The sequence below is a fragment of the Canis lupus genome, chromosome 1 (assembly GCF_003254725.2).
Source record: "Canis lupus dingo isolate Sandy chromosome 1, ASM325472v2, whole genome shotgun sequence".
In the NCBI taxonomy this organism is placed as follows: Eukaryota; Metazoa; Chordata; class Mammalia; order Carnivora; family Canidae; genus Canis; species Canis lupus.
Window position 1 is genome coordinate 70,567,043 of NC_064243.1, and position 19,477 is coordinate 70,586,519.

At 39.0% G+C, this 19,477-nt stretch overlaps 1 protein-coding gene across 2 annotated transcripts in view; it reads left to right on the top strand.

Moving 5' to 3' along the window:
* The window catches only part of SLC35D2 (solute carrier family 35 member D2), a 48,541-nt gene that overhangs the window by 20,031 nt on the left and 9,033 nt on the right, over positions 1 to 19,477 (top strand). Inside the window, exons 4-9 of one of the 2 annotated variants that reach the window (XM_025423092.3) lie at positions 357 to 424; positions 4,073 to 4,144; positions 5,040 to 5,108; positions 9,590 to 9,692; positions 10,998 to 11,090; positions 16,321 to 16,388. In XM_025423092.3, the coding sequence (XP_025278877.1) occupies positions 357 to 424; positions 4,073 to 4,144; positions 5,040 to 5,108; positions 9,590 to 9,692; positions 10,998 to 11,090; positions 16,321 to 16,388 (473 nt within the window). The remainder of the gene's footprint in view (positions 1 to 356; positions 425 to 4,072; positions 4,145 to 5,039; positions 5,109 to 9,589; positions 9,693 to 10,997; positions 11,091 to 16,320; positions 16,389 to 19,477) is intronic. The other variant, XM_049115751.1, reaches the window with a different exon arrangement.

Sequence of the window (19,477 nt, forward strand, 5' to 3'; positions counted from 1 at the left end):
TGAAACAGTCCCGTGCAATTTTGTTATCTGAAACCCAGGGGTTTCCACTTGAGAGAGATGCTTATTCAGAGCCTTCCTGTAGAGAAATAGTCTGCTAACGTTGTCAGGGTCAACATTTCTCTTTCAATGCAGCTCTACCCCACCCTGCCATGGTTATAGCTATCACTGCTCACCTAACTAATTTGGGCACATGGAGAAACTCATGATGTGTTTTAGGTTGTGAAAAATTCACAGCTGCTACAGGGAAATGGACTAGAATGATTTGCTTACTGACAGGGAGTGTCACCATTCATACATGTGAAGGAAAATCATTTTTGGAGTCCTAATCAAATATTCTCTCTTTTTTTTCATGGAAGCTGTTTCCTTTGCCTCTTCTCTACATTGGAAATCACATAAGTGGATTATCAAGCACAAGTAAATTAAGGTAGAGTGCAGGAGAATGGTTGATGGGAGGTTCTTGACTCATTTGTTTCCAATGGTACAAAGACCGAGTTTGACCTTGAAGGTACTGCATGGGCTACATACAGAAGACAATAATATTTAATAATTTAAGGAAATTAAATGGAGTTTTGAGTTTGATTTGCTAATATTTTTAGGAAAGTTAAAAAGTTGATTTTTTTTTTTTTTTTATGATCAAGTCTGAACATAGAACATGAGATCTGTGGGCATCAAGACAGAGGTCTGATTTATCCAGGAGGATTTATTTATATTATATATCCAATATCCAATTCATTTCTCTGAATGGTTCTGTGCAACTGATTTCATCATGGTTTTGTAAAAGCAGGAACATTCTGTCAGATTTGGTATAGGTCAGGTTTGGTACAGAGGAAGAAAAGTGATAGATGTTATTTTTAAGTGCATTGTATACTTCTGAAATTTGCATTTGCATGTATTGCAGGGTCCTTTGATTAACTACTTTTGTTAAAAGTCACTGTAAAAAATGGAAATGAAAGTATAGAAAGACCAAGCCAACCATCAGAATACATGGTGCAAGATGTGTAGCCTAATTAACACAAATGAATAATGAGAAAATGAAGTTTGTGCAAAGAGTGACAGAGATGGAGGAAAACCCTGTGAGTTTGGTGAGAGTAAAAGGGGGCAGGTATGAGGTTGAGTAGAAGGAGAAGATCGTATAAAACTGAGAACTAAAATTAGACCTGTTGTCTTTCCTCTTATTTGGAAAGAACAGGTTGTGGTTGTAGAAAACAAAATGTGAAATATTGGTTTTAGTTATACATTTTAGTTGATTTTTGATAGTTTGCAGTTTATATTTAAGATCCTCTTATATAGTAAGAGGATCTATTTTGAGTTTCTTTATGAAAGATGTAGGCTCTATCTAGATTCTGTTTTTTGCATGTAGCTGTCCAATTGTTTGAGCATCATTTGTTGAAAAGATCATCCTTTCTCCATTGAATTATGTTTGCTCCTTTGTCAAAGATCAGTTGACTATATTTGTGTATATTTATTTCTGGGTTCTCTAATCTGTTTTGTTGCTCTATTTCATTTATTTGATGTTTCAATTCATCATATAAAGAATTCTTTTGATACTCACATTATCCCATCTCAGGCCAATGGAAGCCCCTTTGAGTTGTCTCTTATCTTCTAGAGCCCCAGTAGTTTCATTATTTCCTTGCTGTATACCACATGATGTCCCAGGCTTATTTTGGACTTTTCCTGCCATTTCTCCAAGGATCCCCTGGTTATTTTTAATGTTAGAGATTATGTGGAGGCCACAATCTGGGTACTGGATATTTTGTGAAGGACCAGCCAACACAATTTCTTGATGATTAACATGTGAGGTGAAACAAAGAAAGGAGACAAAGATGACTTCATGGTTTTGGAAGAATGGGATTGCCATTGATTGGATCTATGCCTGGGAGTAGGATTGTTGGTCATATGACAGTTCTCTATTTAAAATTTTGAAGAATTGTTGAACTGTTTCCCAAAGTGGCTACACTAATTTACACCAGCAATGTAAGAGGGCTACAACTTCTCTACATTCTTGCCAAATTTGTTGTTGTCTATCTTTTGGATTATGGCTGTTCTAGTAGTTGTGAAGTAGTACCTCATTATGATTTTGATTACATTTCTCCATTGTATTGTGGAGAAATTTGGCATGCTCTTGAAAAGAGCTCTTGAATTGATTATAATTGTATGGATTTATTTCTTGATTCTAAATCCTATTCCTTTGATTATATGTCCATAATCAATAACTAGATAATACTGCTCCTTCTAGACTCTGAAGGACTTGTTAAATTGATACGTTAGTGTTGAGAGCAAATATTATGGTCGTCTTACTGATCTTAGGGGGGAAACATTCAGCTTTTCATCATTAAATATACCTTTGCTTGCTTTTATTTTTTTTAATTTTTTTAAAAAGATTTTGTTTATTCATAGTGACAGAGAGAGAGAGAGAGAGAGAGGCAGAGACACAGGCAGAGGGAGAAGCAGGCATCATACAGAGAGCCCGACGTGGGACTTGATCCAGGGTCTCCAGGATCACACCCTGGGCTGCAGGCGGCGCTAAACCGCTGCACCACCAGGGCTGCTCCTTACTTGCTTTTAACAGACATCATCTAAAAATACTTTTTGGAATTAATTGACTTTTGGCTTGCTTTGAAAAAGGCACTTCTAACCATTCTCATAAGACATCTTTAAGTTGTGGATATAAAGTTCCTGAAAATTCATTCCTACCTGCTCTCTGGATGTGGTGTCATCGATGACATGAAACCCCTCCTCAAGTCTGGTTATGAGGAGCTGGCCACTACCCTCCTGGGTCTGGTTCTCACTTTCTTTCTTCAGGTCACCATCTACTCAGGGTCATACCTGGAAGCAGATGGAAGTGGGCTGTTCCAGCCCAGGCAGTTCGTTGACTGTGCATTGAACTATGTCTTGGAGTCTCTGGCTTTTGAGAGCCACTGAAAGGTTTTTAAGGATTTTTAAAAGACAGTGAATATAGCTTTATTACATAAAATTTTGGGGAAAAATAATCCATAATTTTATCCTTTAACATACTATTTTAAATGTTGATTTCAGTCTTTTCCCATATGTAAACTGTCTTGTTTCAGTTGTAGACTACATGGTTCTGTGTCCTCCTTGTTTTATTTAATATTCATTTTTTAAAGATTTTGTTTATTTATTCATGAGAAACAGAGAGAGAGAGAGGCAGAGACACAGGCAGAGGGAGAAGCAGGCTCCATGCAGGGAGCTCAACATGGGACTCAATCCAGATCCCGGGATCACACCCTGAGCCAAAGGCAGATGCTCAACCACTGAGCCACCCAGGTGTCCCAGTATAAAGTTTTATATTATATAGGTAACATACCATGTTCCCTCAAGTAGATGTGTCATATTTATTTTATCATTATTTTATGTGACTTTTAAGTTATTTTTGATGTTTTCCCCAAGACACAATTGCAGTGAACATATTTGTGCACATGATTTTTTTCTTTTGTATTATTACCTTTGGTTAAGTTTCCCAAAAGAAATAATTAGGTCCAAGTTTAGCACCACTGAATGACTGTTCATACATAGTTTCAACTTGATTTGACAAAGGGTGTGTTTGTTGGTTTACATTGCATACACTCTTTTAGAATGGGCTTTGTAATTTTAGCACAATCTTTGCAGTAGTTGAATAGCATGGTTTTTAAAAATTATTAATAAGTGAAAAAAATTGCTAATAAGTGAAAGTGGCCTGAAACTATTTTTTTTAAAGATTTTATTTATTTATTCATGAGAGACACAGAGAGAAAGAGAGGCAGAGACACAGGCAGAGGGAGAAGCAGGCTCCATGCAGGGAGCCTGACATGGGACTCTATCCTGAGTTTCCAGGATCATGCTCTGGGCTGAAGGCGGCACTAAATCGCTGAGCCACCCAGGCTGCCCGGCATGAAACTATTAAATCTCCATTTCTTTTTATTATTTAATGTGATTTGCTAATAGCATATGTGAGAATTAAGGTTAATTTCTTATATTTAATTTGGAAAGTTAGTGGGCTTAGTTAAAAATGTAAAATATGTTTAAAAAAATACTTGGTGTCTGATGTTATTATACATGAATCTTTTCCCAACAGCTTGCCGATGTTCACCGTGCTCAGGAAATTTACCATTCCACTCACTTTACTCCTGGAAACCATCATACTTGGGTGATTTTTGTTTTTCCTCTATTCCTCTAGTGTCTTTCCCTTCACCCCACATTATTTTTGCATAGCAAATTCTCAACATCTATTTTTCCAAATAGTTAACTTGAACTGCTAGTTGCAGTAACTTAGGGCCCCTTGGTTTACTCACTTAAAAGTATCTCCTGTTTCCATGATTTCTTAAGAACATAATGAGTGACTTTTTTTACTTTTTTTGCTTGTAACTTTATATTTAAATGTTTATAATAGAAAATTATTTTAAAAACGCAACAATGCACCAACAAATGTAAATATGTTTCCTAGATGGAATATACACTGATTTTGGAATACAGAGGAAAAATTGTCCATGTATACATACCAGATCGGAATGCAGGAAATCACAGAAATCCATTCTGCTGCAGTGATTATGATGTAACATAGGAATAAATTAATAAAATTTAATTTAATTTTTATAAAAATCTTTCATAAAGATACTCAAGCTGATTTCAAAAAGATGATTCTTAATTTTGCTGTGAAGATTATTTAGCGATGAAATTTGGATGATGGCTCAGTGTTCAAAGTCCTGCTTTTGAATTTTACCTTAATCTTTGGGTGCTTGATATAAGACTGAGTAGAACTGCTAGCAGGGCCTCTTCTCCATTTTGTCATACATCTGTCCAATGAGAACGGAAATACATTTATATTAGATGAGACAGCTGATTAAGAAATAGATTTGGTGTGATTTATTAACCCACTTATAGATACTTACAGTGCTTTCTTTATGTAAATTGATATCTGTTTGATGTTAGCTATAAAACTGTGAACAATGTCTATATTCAGTTGAAGAATTATAATCCATGTGTTTTTCCTCTCCTCCTCCTTTCTTTTTCTGTCCATCCATCCATCTATTTATTTATTACAGGAAACAGTATTCCTTGAACATCATTGCCAGTGTTTTTACCATCATACTTGGTGCTTTCATAGCAGCTGGGTAAGACTTTGGACTGTTTCTGATCAATAAGCTCTTTGTGCCTCTGACAATAGGCCCCACCCCGCCCTCATTTTCCATTTTCCATCTGGCTGCAGTTCAATTGAGCAGCCAAGAGACAAGTCTGTTGATGTTAGTGGATTCCCCATGTGTTCCTGTGAAAGTCAGATGGGGTTCCAACTTGGCCAGAACATTTCTGAGAACGTATAATGGGAACGTTAGAAGCTATGAATATAGCTTTTCTTCATAAAAAGGAATAAGCTATATGCTTTTATTACTGAGTGATTGTCTTCAATACAAAAAATTTACTTGAAAAGTTCTTGGGCATTTGGTCAAGAACAACAGCTTTATAAAGCCCTTGTATGCTGATTTGTTTTATCACCTGGGATGTCTTAGCAGTCTGTTTCCAAGGGTGGGATACTCTCATTAAATGTATTTGTATATTTGGGACATGAGCCAGTGCATGACCAAATTGACCCTTGAGCAACACAGGGATGAAGGGCTCAACAACCCTCCCCCACAACTCTCCGCACCCACATAGTGGAAAATCCAAGTGTAACTTTCGACTCCTTAAAAATTTCACTACTAATAGCCTATTGTTGACAGGAAGCTTAACTGATAACATAAATAATTGATTAACATGTATTTTGTATGCTATGTGTACTATATAGTGTATTCCTAAAATAAAGCAAGCTAGGAAAAGTGTTAAGAAAAACCTAAGGAAGAGATAATACATTATGCTACTGTACTGAATTTATTGAAAAAAAATCTATGGATAAATGGACCAGCACAGTTCAAACCTGGGTTGTTTGGGGTCAACTATGGTATCTTATTCGGTAATATGCAAGAGCAGGAATGAGGACTCCCAGGTTTGCATTTGAAAGCAGACCCTCAGACTCCTGGCTTTTATATCCTAGTGGTTAATAAAGTATGTTTGGGTCCAAGACTTAGCCTGGCCCCTTGCCAGCTCAACCTCTCTGTGCCTCAGTTATACTCATCTGTAAAGTAAAGAATGCAATGGAAAAGAAAAACCTACCTGAATGAAGGGAAGAATGCCAAGATTGGATGAATTTCAGTTAAACTAGTTTCCTTAACTGATTTAGAAATCAGAGTTCTGGGGGTGCCTGGGTGGGCTCAATTGGTTAAGCGTCCAGTTCTTCATTTCAGCTCAGGTCATGATCTCGGGGGTCCCTAGGTTGGGCCCTGCGTCTGGCTCCATGCTTAGTGCAGAGCCTGCTTCTCCCTGCCCCTCTCTCTGCTCCCTCTCTCTTTTAAATAAATAAAATCTTTTTTTTTTTTTTTTAATAAGGGTTCTGGATCACCAGTTGCAAAATAAATAAGGATATGGGTATTATCCTAGTCTCCTGGCTTACTAGCTATATAATCAGGACAGGCTATTTAACCTCCTTGCACCCCAGTTAGTTCAACTAGAAAATGAAGATTAGAATAGACCCACCTAGTAGGGTCTTTGTGTGAATTAGACGAGATAACAATAAACTGAGGTTTACACGAGTGCGTGGCCAAATTCAACAGAAACATGTGGAGTGTTAAGTCGTGGGCTGCCTGGCGCCCTTCCAGGTGCTGGGGAACCCAGCAGGAAACAGAATGGACACGGAGCTTCCTTTTTACTTGGCGGAGACAATGATCAAAACAGAAGATATAGCAGGCCAGATGGTGACATACTAGCAATCTATTTTTTACTATAAATGTGTTTAGCCCTTTGTCTGGACCAAGGTTTGTTATTTCTGGTTTCGTGTGTGATGTCCTCGGCCACGGCCGACTTGAGCTCCTGCAAGCACTGGTGGAGCCCACAGGCCCAGCAACATTGATAGCCTGTGTCTTCATGAAGATTCTGTTTCAAAGAAGTCAGAGGAGCAAAGTGGCTGAAAGAGGGAGGCCCTGTGTGAAGAGTACACCCATCCCACAGGGCCTTGGGGTGTCCGCTGGGCAGCCTCTCTTTTCTAAGCTTCTTAGAGCTCAGTTTGGAAACTCCTGACAGAGCCAGTCATGCACTTTTACAAGGTAACGGGTCTGTGGAGCCCTGGTGAGGAGTGGCACTTCAGACGCTGTGTCTTTCCAGGCCTGGTGAATAGAAATTCAGCTCATCGTTACCACATGTGACATTCTCATGAGCCGAAGGGGTAAATAGGGTTTTGAGAGCATCTAACTTGCCCCCAAGAGCTGGCTTGGAAGAGCACTTCTGGACTCTTCCCTTCCTCAGCACCCAGAGAATGGGCACTGTGCGTGGGGGACAAGCAGCCTTCGTAGCTGCAGGCCTGCCATGACCCCACTGTGCTGTCCTCCTGTGGATCTCCTCATCCAAATGCAACTGTAGAACTGGTTCAGTCAGAGGGGCCGGGTTGCACTGCTGCAACCAACAGCTCCCATGTCCACACCCCAAATGTGTTCTGATCCTGCCGCCCACTCAGACCAGCCGAGCTGGGCTTAAGGCCACGGTGGGGCCATGGCGGCCACGTCGGGGCTCATCGTAGCTACTCAGGGGTGAGGCTGATGGAAGCCCTGCCTTAGAAGGGACGTCCTTACTTATCCAGGAGAGAAGAGGGCCTGTGGGCAAGCCTGCTTTGGCTTTTCAACCTTTTGCCTGGAAATGCCATGTGTTGTCTTCTCTTACATTTTATTTGCCAATGCAAGTCACGTGGCCAGAAAAAGTTGAAATACTATGTCTGTAAACAGCCCTAAATGGCAACTACAAGAGTTAAGTAACCATGAATTGGCTTTCATTTATTGAAGCAAGTAAATTCTTTTCAAGCTTCTGTGCTTTTACCAGTGGCCTAAACAACTGGTGCTGGGGACAGTGGCCCCTGGAGCAGGAGGCCTGAACTCTGGGAATTGCCCTCAGGCTCTCTGAGGGAGTGAGTGACTCCCTTCCCCTCCCCTAGAACCCTGGCTTTTTTATCCATTCAGCTTTGCCATTTTATGGAACAGCAGACTCTTGTTAACATGGAGCCAAATGTGTGTAGACATGAGATTTGGGAGATTCTATTTCTTGTGATTGAGCCCAGAGATTTTGATTTATGATGATCTAAAGTGAATTTGCATTCTTACAAATATATCATACCAGCAGGAGCCTCAGGCAAATTGGCCTAATTTGCATTCAGATTTTGATTAATTTTTTGCCTCTTTATTTCCTTCTCCTCAGTTAGAAATAGCCTTTAAAAAATTCATTTGTTAAATATTGCAGGGGATCAGGATATGCCACTCCAAAATTTGCCGCTTTGGCATAAACATTATTTTGAACTGGTGGCATTAATTGAGAATCAACAGATGTAGGAAGAGTTCTATCTTCCCCTTTCCTGCCTAAAAGCAGACCATAAATATCCCTTTGTAGAGGTGGTCTCACCTGCACCCCCCACCCCCCCCTTCTCCAGTAATAGGAAAGCAGTTCTTATCACTGGTGATAGAGAATCGGTAGCAAGATGAGTCTGCATAAATACAGCTCCTACAATAACCCTTATCTTCAAGTAGTTTCATCCATGAATTTCCTAGCCCTTTTCCCATAATTTATTTGTTCCTTGGAATCCAAACTTCTTCTTTTTTAAAATGGTATATAAGCCTTAGAGTCTAATTACTTATTTGAAATTTTTTGTGAACTCCCGTATATGTAAAATATTTACTTAAAGTCATATTCCTTTTCTCTTGTTAACCTGTCAGTCAAACTTGAAGGCTCCAGTCACTGAACCTAAGAGGGTAGAGGAAACCTTGATGCTGGGTATTTATGAATTATGACATGGGTCTGGTACTGTCTGTAAGATCAAGTGTAGTAGGTGAGTCATATCATGGCTCAGCCGCTCTCTCCTTCCTGTGCCATATCCCCCTGAACATTTTTATACTAGTATTATTTGTGTAAAGTGGAAATTGAAGAGAAGAGGTTTCAAAAGAATGGGGCGAAAGGAACCTTAGAGAAGTTGCAGAGAAGGAACGGATCTCTGCCTTGCCATTCTGCTGGACAGGGGTGGGGGGTGCTGGTGGATGATGGGACCGGCTGGGCACCAGATGGGGGGTGTCAGTTCCTCATTGGACCCTCTTTGCCCCAGTAACTGCTCAGCTGTCCCCAAAGGACTGTACCCTGGAGATGGCCCTGTTGATTACAATAAGCAAAGCCACTGGGTGGGTTGGACAAACCATTCCCCTTAAAAAAAGCAGGGCTCACCAATTATTATGCCGGCGGATCTTTAGCCAAAGAAAGGGCTTTGCAGTAAAGGAAGATGGCTAATGTCCCTCTGGTTTTAAGCCATTCATGATTAAATTGAAGCCACCTGATGGCCTGGTTTTGTTTTGTCTGAAGGCAAGGCAGAGGAATTAACCACAGAAGGGGAAAAATCTGCCAGAGGAAGAAAAGGTAGTTACCAGCATCACAAGTGGATTTGATTAGGGAAAGATAAAACAGGCAGGCAGGCTTTGAAGGCCAAGTTGTGTTGTGAGTTTCTGAATAATCGTCCTCCTTTTTGTGTTCTCCCTCCCAGTTCTGACCTTGCCTTTAACTTGGAAGGCTATATTTTTGTATTCCTGAATGATATCTTCACAGCAGCAAATGGAGTTTATACCAAACAGAAAATGGACCCAAAGGTACCAGATCTTCACTCCTAGGGTTTTTGGGCTTTTGTCATCTGGACCCTGAAATTGCATGTGAAAAAAAAAAAAAAAAAAAAAAAAAAAAAAGATTGTAAAGTTGTCATATAATTTAATTTACATGGTACGCTTTATAAATCACTAATTTCTTTTCAGTTATCTTTTTCAGTCTGTATGGAGTCTTGTGACCCCTGAACTTGCAAAGTTTTGGGGTGAAAATCAGGGAGGGAAAAGGTACCACTATTTTGGATGCAAAATCAGAATATAGAAAGAGATTATTTTGAAAGGCCAACTAGAAGAAGTTTTTTCGCCATCCTCCTCAGTGACCAGGGCAAAGTCAGGGGTATTCTAAAGCAACTGAGTTTGAGTCTGAAGGTGTGGGTTACAGAGAGGAGTTGTGCTGCTGACGGGTCACTGTGACTCGGACCGACTTCTCCAAGGGTCAGATTCCTCTGTGGAGTGGCCCAGGTTGCAGGGCCGACCCAGCAGGAAGTTCCCTTCCTGGCAGTGACTGAGCAGGCCCCCCATGGCGACCAGATGAGTGCGTCTCGATGGGGCTCCCCCCGAGTCCAAGTCCAGGCCCCTGCCCACCCTCCCCACTCCCCCAGCTGTTTCAGAAGCTTGGGAGGATGAGCCAGGCATATGTTGCTTTGTTCCAAGTTCTTTGTGTTGAGTGAGGGAGTTTGCTCTGATGGACAGATTTATTTCTATGAGCTGTTTTTTTTCTGTGCGGACTCCTTTGTTTTTTACTGGTGGCAGTTTTACAAAAACAGGTTTGTTGCCCTTTGAGGGTCACAATATGTCACCATTCATGAAAAATGGTGAAGTGCTGTAGTCACATTAATGCAAGATTAGAAAGCAAGAAACCTGATGTTTTAACCCTGCTGCTCCTTAACAGAAAGAGCAGATGTTTTTAAGGAGTTCTGTTTATATTAACATTTTAAATGTTCTTTATTTTGTTCCAGATTTCCTATTTTGAATACAATACTTTAAAAAAATACCCAATTAGAATGTTAGAGATGGGTGGGACCTCAGAGGTCCTCCATGTTCATTTGTTTTATTTCCCATTTTTGTGTAAAACAAATGTTTATTTTGCTATCATGATGTACTTGAAGGGAAGCCTTTTACATGAGGAATTTGATTAAAAAAAAGGAATTTGCTGAATATATTCCAATATAAAGTTGGTCAGAATAATTTTTTTCAGAATAATTTTTAACTCAATAAATACATAGTTGTATAATTGGCCCTTGGAAATCTGATGCTTTATATTTCAAAAATTCAATGTTTTCTTTGTTTTTATAGGAGTTAGGGAAATATGGAGTGCTTTTCTACAATGCCTGCTTCATGATTATACCAACTCTTATCATCAGTGTCTCTACTGGAGACCTTCGACAGGTGAGATGGTGACAGTCATGACATTCCTGCTGAGCAGTCTTTTAAAGCCTTAATAGGTAACTTCTGGTGGTAACTGCAGTGGGAACCGTCCCAGTAACCAGGAGTACCAGGAGGGCCCAGGAAAGTAAGGTCTGTGATATCCAGAGTAACACCTTTTGGCACAATCCTTTCTGTGCTGTTTATTTTTAGACATGTGGGAAGCAGCAAGAAGTAGTCAAAAGAACTCTGGACTTGAAGCTTTTTTTGAAAACAATCACAGCAAAAATCTGAGTTTGAGTTTTAATATCCCTATTTGCTGATGTTGGATCCTGGGAAAACTAACTTAGAAGGGGATTTTAACAGTTTTAAAATGGGTTTATCTGCTACCTTTATAATGGACATTTTGAATCCTATGCAAAGCAGAATCATTTAATGGATCTCACATACCCACCACCCAGTGTCAACACTTTTTGGCATTTTGCCATTCTTATTTCATCTATTCATTTTTCATTTATTCATCTGCTTTCATTTTTTTTCCTCCTGGAATATTTTAAAGCAAATTCCAGACATCATGGCATTTTGCACCAAAATATTCCAGGACATATATTTGAATTTTGAGAATGTGTTGTGCATTTGGCATTTGCCCTGCTCATGTGTCTGCTGCACACAGATGAGAGACAAGTAAAATGGGCAATTAGTAGAAATAGAGGCGGCCCAGTTGGAGGGAGTGAAGGCCAGTCTCTCAGTCTACAGGGTTAATATTCACGCCGTAGCACCCACAGTGATGGTCTTGAAGTGTGTCAGCCCCTGCCAAACTCTACTTTCTCATAAAGTTGCTAGCCACACCACTTCTAAGAATTTTGCCTGTATCTCAAGGGAGATGTTTAAGTTCATGTGAGAAAATTTGCTAGGCAAAAATGATGGTTCGGCCTGGCCTCTGCCCACAGAACTAGCCCTCAGACATTAACTCTCCTGTTGCTCCATCTGGTGTGCGGTTCAGAGGGGCCCTGTGCAAATAGCATGCCCCCTCCATGTGCCAGTGTTTATGAGTTTACTAATCATCATGCTTCTGTGGTGCACACAGGTTGAGTAGATCCCATTTGTTGGAATACTTTGAGAAGGCTGCAGGCTCCTGTGGGTTCCTTGGGTGGATGTCAGGGCTCTTGTTCTCTCTCAAAGCTATACTTTCTCATTTGTACAATTTCTTTCCAAAAGAGGGGACAGCAGAAGGCTTAGCAGCAGGGTTATGAATGGCATGGTGAGCAGAAACTGAATTTTAGGTTACCTTATGAATTAAATCCGCTAGATGTATCATCTTAATAATTTATAACATTGTTTCAGTAGGAATGTATGTTCCCACATCTAAACCATTGCTTTATCAACTTGTGGCATGTGCTCTCAGAAGTTTCACCTGCTTGTGGGATGCCCAGGTGGGGCACCTGTGTGGCTTGTGGGGCGCCTGGGTAGCTCAGTTGGTTGAGTGTCTGACTCTTGGTTTCAGCTCAGGTCATGATCTCAGGGTCATGGGAAGGCCCCCCCCCCCCCCCATAGGCCCTGCGCTCAGCAGGGAGTCTGCTTCAGAGTTCTCCCCCTCTGCCCGTCCTCCCTCTTGTGCATGCGCACATACTCTCTCTCTCTAATAAATCTTAAAAAAAAAAGAAAAAAGTTTCACCTGCTTGTAATACTTAGGATTGCAGAATTATTATACTTTCTCAATTAATACTAAAGATAATATCTAATATTTACTGAGAACTTATTCTGTCATTGTTGAAAGCATTATACGTTAACTGTTTTACTGCTTTCCACAACAGTGCTCTGAGGAGAGGGTACTGCTAATTAGCTTTTAGACAAGGAATCTAGAGCACAGTGTTTAAATAGCTTCCAGGTACAGGTGGTACATCCAGGCAGCCTGGCTCTGGAGCACTTCCTCCACTGTAATCCTAGTTACTTTATTGTATCTGAAAAGTGTTTGTTTCTTTCCTTCATGCATGAAAAACCATAACCCATCACTTATGTCTTAGAAAGTACAAGTGGCCAAACATATACTTTAACTTATTAAATAGTGGTGTTCTAGGAGAATATTATGCTCCTATTCTGGATTTGTACTGAACTATCTCAGTATTTACCCTGTGTAGCCTCTTCTGTTTGACCAGGTTCCTAGGATTTCAAACAGAAGATCCTCTAGGTATCTTAGAGCCCCCCGGTTGTGGTTACTATTCACTGTAATTCCAGATGGATCAGAGCTAAATATATAGATTTATTTAAAAATCTGTAAGAAAATTATAATTTAGATAAAAATAGAATGTGTTTATAACTGGAAGAAAGGCCTTCTATAAAAATGACAAAATACAAAGTCATAAAATTAAAACTTTGACTCTTTTAGAGATAGGAGATGCCAAAAGATATGGGATACTTATTGTAATCATTTTTAAAACCCTGTAGAAAAAATAATGACACTTTTTACTAGTAAGATCGTTCTGCTGTGTTCCATTGAACCATGACAAGCTTCTTCCAATTGGTTACTTTTAATCATGTTTGAATCCATTTTAGTTGTGAACCAAATGATACAATAAAGAAGAGAACTTACGTAATTAGGTATGTTAGTCTCTAAAATTGCATTTTAGGGATCCCTGGGTGGCGCAGCGGTTTGGCGCCTGTCTTTGGCACAGGGCACGATCCTGGAGACCCGGGATCGAATCCCACATCGGGCTCCCGGTGCATGGAGCCTGCTTCTCCCTCTGCTTGTGTCTCTGCCTCTCTTTCTCTCTCTCTGTGTGACTATCATAAATAAATAATAAAATAAAATAAAATAAAATAAAATAAAATAAAATAAAATAAAATAAAATTGCATTTTATTTGCCCAGTTTGGTGTGATTGTACAAAAATGGATGAATTAGGGTGAAATGTTAACTTGTTAATAGAAGAAGTACTTTGATGAGTCATTTTTTCCTGTTGACTGGAGAGTATCAGAGGTTGTGGTAAGACTGGTGCATCTGACTCACTGCCCTAGAGTTCATACCTGGACCTTGGACTTATGTGGTCAACAAATCTGGTAACAGCACCTTGATTCTCTCTGATTAGCATAGTCAGCGATACCAGCAACTCTTGTCAACAGATTAGGCCCCTGGAAAATACTGATTGAGTGACCTTTCTTTAGTCAGTCTAATTGCTGCAGTCGGTTCAGAGTACATTGTTTATTACAGCTGATGAATAGGGATAAATAGGACTTATTTTTCTGATTAAAAAAACCACATATATGCAAAACAGATTCACACTCTACCATAATTTTATAACAATAGCAAGTCATAAGGAAGCAGTACGTTATTGTTATTCATCTTTTTTTTGCTTTGTTTTTTTTTTTTTCAAAGATTTTATTTATTTACTTGAGAGAGAGCATGAGCAGAGGGCAGAGGGAGAGGGAGAAGCAGATTCCCCGCTGGGCAGGAAGCCTGACACTGGGCTCAATCCCAGGAATCCAAAATCATGACCTGAGCCAAAGGCAGATGCTTAACCAACTGAGCCACCCAGAGGCCGCTGTGTTTTAAAATAAATGTCATACTATATTATTTTTTACAATGCCACCTGTATAGCCTCATCATTATTAAAGGAACAAAATCAAATCAAAATCTGTTAAAATTTAGGTTGGCAAAGAATCCAAATATTTTTATGAAAAGTACTGTGTATCCCTTAGTGGTTTATATAGTATCAGGAATACATAGTTTTTTACTGTTTGCAGAAATACTTCCAGCTTGTTGAATCAGTGTTTTCCTACTCTTGGTTTGAAGTTTAGAGCATATGGTTTTCGCTTATTGCCAGTATTATTTTAATTTTAGATATAGAGTGTTTTCTATAGTTTTTGTTTGGTTTTGATCTTTGCCTTGGATTTTTTTTCTGCTCCTTTGATTGGCTTGTGCTTGCCAGTAAGACAGATTTATATTTATTATTACTTTTCTTTCACCAGTAAGCTTTAAAGAAAATAATTTGATGATGGAAACCTTCAAACCTATACAGAAGGAGAACAAGTAGTATAACAACTAGGTTCAACAATTATTAACATTTAATGTGTCTCTTTTTGTTGAGAGAGATGAGTGAAGTCTTACCAATGAAACAATGACAAGTATGGCAAGGATGTATTAATTAGAGGAAGAGAATTCCATTCTAATTGGCTTAAAATTTTTGAATTATAAACTTAACAAAGATTTAAATAGTAGTTTTCAATCTATAAAGTTACTAAGACATGGCTAACAAGTTTTATCTAGTAGAAAGTAAATAGAACTTATACTGAATTATGTTGTTCAGCACATACTTAATGTATAATCTTGAGTCACTTTATAATCATTTTTGGATGCAAAGGACAAATTATGAATAACATGCTCCTTTTTATTGTGACCTATCATTTAAAGAAGGTTAATTTCATTTTCTCAGCTAAGGACTAGTTCTTGGAGAGCTGAAACTGTCTCATAAGCTTCTTTGTCCCAGCTCTTCCACCCTGATTACTTGCTTGCTTTGTAAATAGCAAATAATAGTTTATTTGTTTATAATACTTACTAAACATTTAGAAATTCTTCTTTTTTAAAGACTTTATTTAATTAATTTATGTATTTATGTATTTATTTATTTATTTTAGAGAGCATGAGTAAACAGGGAGAAGCAGAAGGCAAGGGTGAGGGCGAGAATTTCAAGCCAACTCTCTGCTGCATATAGAGCCCAACATGGGGCTCAGTCCCTTGACTCTGAGATCATAACCTGAGCCAAAACCAAGGGTTGATGCTTAACAGACTAAGCTACCCATGCGCCCCAAGCATTTGTAAATTCTTGAAAACAGTTCATGGACTTAAAATTTTCTTAACCTGCTAACATCACTAATTTTATAATAAGATTTCTTCTAAGATTATTTATAAAAAGTAAACCCAACCATAATTTTGTGAGTATGGATTAGTAAGGAGACAGTCACAACAGCATAGCTATGTTGTATACATGACACCTGCTGAGTTCTAAACAATTTCATTAAATCCTCACCTTGACCTTTTGAGGAAGTTTTAAAAAAAGATCCCTGTTTTGTCTCTGAGATTCAGGGAGTAAAAGCAATCTGCCCAACATCAAACAATTGGTGTTGTCTGGGATTTTTTAAGCTGTATTTCTTGTTTGGGAAAGTGGTTCCTGTATTAAAACACACAATTTGGTAAAAGCCATAGATTTGAACTGCAATATTATTAGTCTAATCATTGGTTTTCTTTCTTTCTTATAATAGGCTACTGAATTCAATGAATGGAAGAATGTTTTATTTATCATACAGTTTCTTCTTTCCTGTTTTTTGGGGTAAGAAACCATGCATAATTAGAAGCTTGATCTATGATATCTATTGACAAATCGAATCAAAATATACATTCCATCTGCTCTGTCAGAATCCCTCTGTCTGTGCTTCTCCAGATTTCTCTGGAAAGGACCCTTGCAGCAGAGGAATAGGACTCAGGGTCCCTGGGAACATCACCTAAAAGACTAGTAGCAAGCAGGAATCAGTTTTATTTTTGACAGTCATGCTAATGTCACATTCTACTCCAAAATATGATGTTGCCTATTGATTTCTGAAAGTTAGTCTGAATGACATCGGTTGATGTATCAAATTTAGTACTGTTCGTCATCTTGGGCATGATGTCCCAAGTTTTTCAAGATTTTCTACCTCACCTAAATATGTAGAAATGATGACCATTTACTCTAGTGCTGTACCTGCTATATTCAGGGAAATTTCTGAGGTGAGATGTCCAGGCCATTATATTGTCCAATAATTTTAGGCTTTTGTTCTTAAAATTTTCCTTATTTCTGTCTTCCTTTTGAAAAGCCATGTAGCTTGTTTTTGTTTTTTTTTTTCCAAAAGCTTGAAAATTCCTTTTCATGAACAGATAATACACACACCTAGTAAATAATCCAAGAATTGCAACAGAATGCCCGGGCAACATAAGCCCCCCTTCTTCCCTGCCCTCTAGCACTGTGGTTCGCCTCTCCAGAGGTCACCACTGCTCAGTCTTTGGAGTATCGTCCCTGAGCTGGGCTTCCTGCATATACAATACCTGTGTCTTATCCCATATGGAAAGGTGCTTTGAATGACTGTCTCAGGAAATTACTCATCAAAATATTTTTCCTGTGAAGAAAGATGAGTTTCCCCCCTTTTTTTTTTACTTCCAATACTATAATTTTCATTACATTTATTTATTTGTTTGTTTATTTATTTATTTTTAAGATTTTATTTATTTACTCGTGAGAGACACACAGAGAGAGAGGCAGAGACAAAGGCAGAGTGGGAAACAGGCTCCATGCAGGGGGCCTGACATGGGACTTGATCCCGGGTCTCCAGGATCACGCCCTGGGCTGAAGGCAGTGCTAAACCAGGCAGTGCTAAACCGTTGAGCCACCCACGCTGCCCTTTTCATTACATTTAAATGAACTAAGAGCAACTCACAATCTCTTTGATCAACGCTTAAAAATTCTCAAACTTAATTTTAATTGCAGTGATTAGTCACATAAAATAAAAACATTTATGTATATCTTCCATTTCACTAATTCTTTCCTTAGCTGTGTCTGATTTAATGTTTAGCCTGGTGATGGAGTCTTTAAAAAAATTTTTTTTTAAAGATTTTATTTATTTATTTATTAATGAGAGACACACAGAGAGAGAAGCAGAGACAAAGGCAGAGGGAGAAGCAGGCTTTATGCAGCAAGCCCGAGGTGGGACTCAATCCCAGGACTCCAGAATCCTGCCCTGAGCCAAAGGCAGATGCTAAACCACTGAACCACCCAGGCATCCCTGATTTTTTTTTTTTTTTAAAGAGAGAGTACATGAGTGGTGGGTGGGGGGGTGGGCACAGAAGCAGAGGGAGAGAGAGAATCTTAAGCTCAGCATGGAGCCTGATGTGGGACTTGATCTCACTAACACGAGATCATGACCTGAACCAAAATCAAGAGTCAGTCAACTGACTGACCCACTCAGGACTTTTTGATTTCAATAAGTTTATATTTTGTTTGTGAAAGTTTCACAGTTGTTGTTTTTTTTTTCCTCCAAACTTACTGTTCATTCCTAGTATTCTCTCATTGGTGATCTTTGTGATTGTTTTAACTTTCATTTATTTAAATGTTATACACATAGCTATTCTGTATCTAATGATTTCAATATATGCAGTGTTTAAGAGTCTAAATATATATGTAGAATGTGACTGCCAAACTGTGTGTGGTTGGTGACTTGTGATTGTGAGCATATTGCTTCAGTCTTAATATTGTGGGCTGATTACCAATTTTCAAATTGAAAATTTGAGAAACTTTCCTGTAGAGAAAAATTGCTTTTGCTCCAGCTGGTATCCAGGTATTGCCCCTGACCTGCACCACTCCAGGCATTTTCGAGGGTCTGGGCTCAGTGGGCTAAAGTGTAACTCCCAACTTGGAATTTGGCTCAAGGTTCCCTCCCTCCCTCCCTCCCTCCCTCCCTCCCTCCCTCCCTCCCTCCCTCCCTCCCTTCCTTCCTTCCTTCCTTCCTTCCTTCTTTCTTTTCTTTCTTTTCTTTCTTTCTTCTTCAGTGCTGCTCTGCTAAGGTCTCTGCCCTGAGGCCCCACTCTTGTTCCATTCTAACTGCTGCTCTGACTCCTGCCTGGTCCTAATTCTTTATCACTGCATCCAGTTACTCCTTTTTTAAAGAAGGAGAGTTTGGGTGCCCTCTTGTGACCTCTTCCTTCTATTACATACATAGTTCACCCTTGAACAACACATGTTTGAACTGTGTGGGTCCATTTATGTACAGAGTTTTTTCAAAAAATATATATAGTACTGTAAGTGCATTTCCTCTTCCTTATGATTTTCTTAATAACATTTTCTTTCCTCTAGCTTTCTATAGTATAAGAATGCAGTGTATAACACACATAATATACAAAATATGTGTTAATTGACCATGTTATCAATCAGGCTTCTGGTCTACAGCAGGCTATTAGCAGGTAAGTTTTGGGGAAGTCAAAAGTAATACCTTGGATTTTTTTACTGTGCAGGGGGCCGGCACCCAAACTCCTGCAGTGGGTCAACTGTACTTTACCTTCAGTGGTCAAATTTTAATTCTGAAACGGCTCTGGAAGGAAGCTTCAATTTTGGCATGTTGGATTTTTCAGAATCCTTTATCAAAGTTTCTCATTCAAAGGATTGAGTAATTTATTTCTTCACTGTAAAAGAAGCCATTCTAAGCTGCTGAGCACATTTTCGGTTTTCAGAACAACTGGTACTAGGCTCATCTGTCTCTTTTCTTAGTCCCTGCTCAAGGAATGACTCGAGGCTCATATATATGCATCCCACCCCTTGATTTCAGAGGGCTCTGATGCTCAGCTTCTCACTTTTTTCACTCTTTCAAGTTTGCATTTCAAACTTGCTTTTTCTAA